At 49.1% G+C, this 1,381-nt stretch overlaps 1 protein-coding gene across 4 annotated transcripts in view; it reads left to right on the top strand.

The window, feature by feature from the left end:
* Positions 1–1,381, top strand: part of stk38a (serine/threonine kinase 38a) — an 11,801-nt gene that overhangs the window by 4,867 nt on the left and 5,553 nt on the right. For all 4 annotated transcript variants that reach the window (XM_037976860.1, XM_037976856.1, XM_037976858.1 and 1 more), the window contains exons 3-7: positions 192–243; positions 435–557; positions 698–781; positions 853–976; positions 1,173–1,327. In XM_037976860.1, the coding sequence (XP_037832788.1) occupies positions 192–243; positions 435–557; positions 698–781; positions 853–976; positions 1,173–1,327 (538 nt within the window). The remainder of the gene's footprint in view (positions 1–191; positions 244–434; positions 558–697; positions 782–852; positions 977–1,172; positions 1,328–1,381) is intronic.

Here is a 1,381-nt window from a genome sequence, read left to right as displayed (position 1 = left end):
TGGAACCAGGTTCTGGATCGGGAGCTGGAACCAAGTTCTGTTGGGTCAGGAGCTGGAACCAGTTCTTCACAGTTTGGTTGTATTTGTTGTTTAGTAAATAATGCCGTGTTTTTGTTTGTGTCGTGGTATTTCGGCGCGTTTCTGTCTTCGTTCGGACGGAACTTTGAGGCTGAATGAATCTGTTTCCTCAGGCAGCAGAAGCTGGAGAAGGTGATGGATCAGGAGGGTTTGGCCGATGAAGAGGTGAGCGTCTGAAACATCTGAGGTTTCTCGTCCTGCTGTGAGAAATAAGATATTTTTGAGCTCCTGAGTTGAAAATCTTCTCATGTTTTAGTTAAAACCAACCCTGAGTTAGACTCCTCCTCCTGTCGGTTTTTGATCTGGAAATCTATCCTTGATCATGACGGCGTTCTGTAAATGTTGGTTCTGGTCAGAAACGGATCCGTCGCTCCGAACACGCGAGAAAGGAGACGGAGTTTCTGCGTTTGAAGCGCACTCGGCTGGGACTGGAGGACTTCGAGTCCCTGAAGGTGATCGGCCGAGGAGCTTTCGGAGAGGTAAAAATACTCGACATCTCTGAAGAATATTTACTTTTTATGACAACATGGCTCCTAAAACCAAGTTTTCCGATTTTGAAATCGTTCCTCAGTTTATATTAGATAATTAAGTCAGAGTTCTGTTCGGGTTCTGCCTGCAGGTCCGTCTGGTTCAGAAGAAAGACACAGGCCACGTCTACGCCATGAAGATCCTCCGGAAAGCAGACATGCTGGAGAAGGAGCAGGTCAGGTTGTTTCCACTCACGCCGGCGTGTTCGAGTTCTCTCGCCCGTCCTGACTCCGCCTCCGTCTGCAGGTCGGACACATCCGCGCCGAGCGGGACATCCTGGTGGAAGCCGACAGCCTCTGGGTCGTCAAAATGTTCTACAGCTTCCAGGATAAGATGAACCTCTACCTCATCATGGAGTTTCTTCCAGGAGGTGAGACGGAGACTAAGCTCCGCCCAGATGTGGTCAGGTGACCCGGGTCTGAACGGGTTTGTGACTCGAAGCAGCTGGAAGCTGCTGTCCTGACTGAATGTTTTCATATTTTGATGTTTTTTCGTCCCGTCTTTACCAAACATCTTCTGTCCTTCCTGTCCCGCTCGGTGTTGACGTCCCCCGTTTGTCTCTGCAGGAGACATGATGACGCTGCTGATGAAGAAGGACACTCTGACGGAAGAGGCCACTCAGTTCTACATCGCAGAGACGGTGCTGGCCATCGACTCCATCCACCAGCTGGGCTTCATCCACAGAGACATCAAACCGGACAACTTGCTGCTGGACGCCCGGGTGAGACGTCCTTATTATATATATATATATATATATATATATATATAAAATACC

This window comes from Kryptolebias marmoratus, linkage group LG8 (genome assembly GCF_001649575.2).
Source record: "Kryptolebias marmoratus isolate JLee-2015 linkage group LG8, ASM164957v2, whole genome shotgun sequence".
Taxonomy (NCBI): Eukaryota; Metazoa; Chordata; class Actinopteri; order Cyprinodontiformes; family Rivulidae; genus Kryptolebias; species Kryptolebias marmoratus.
This window is presented reverse-complemented; position numbering and strand designations above follow the sequence as displayed.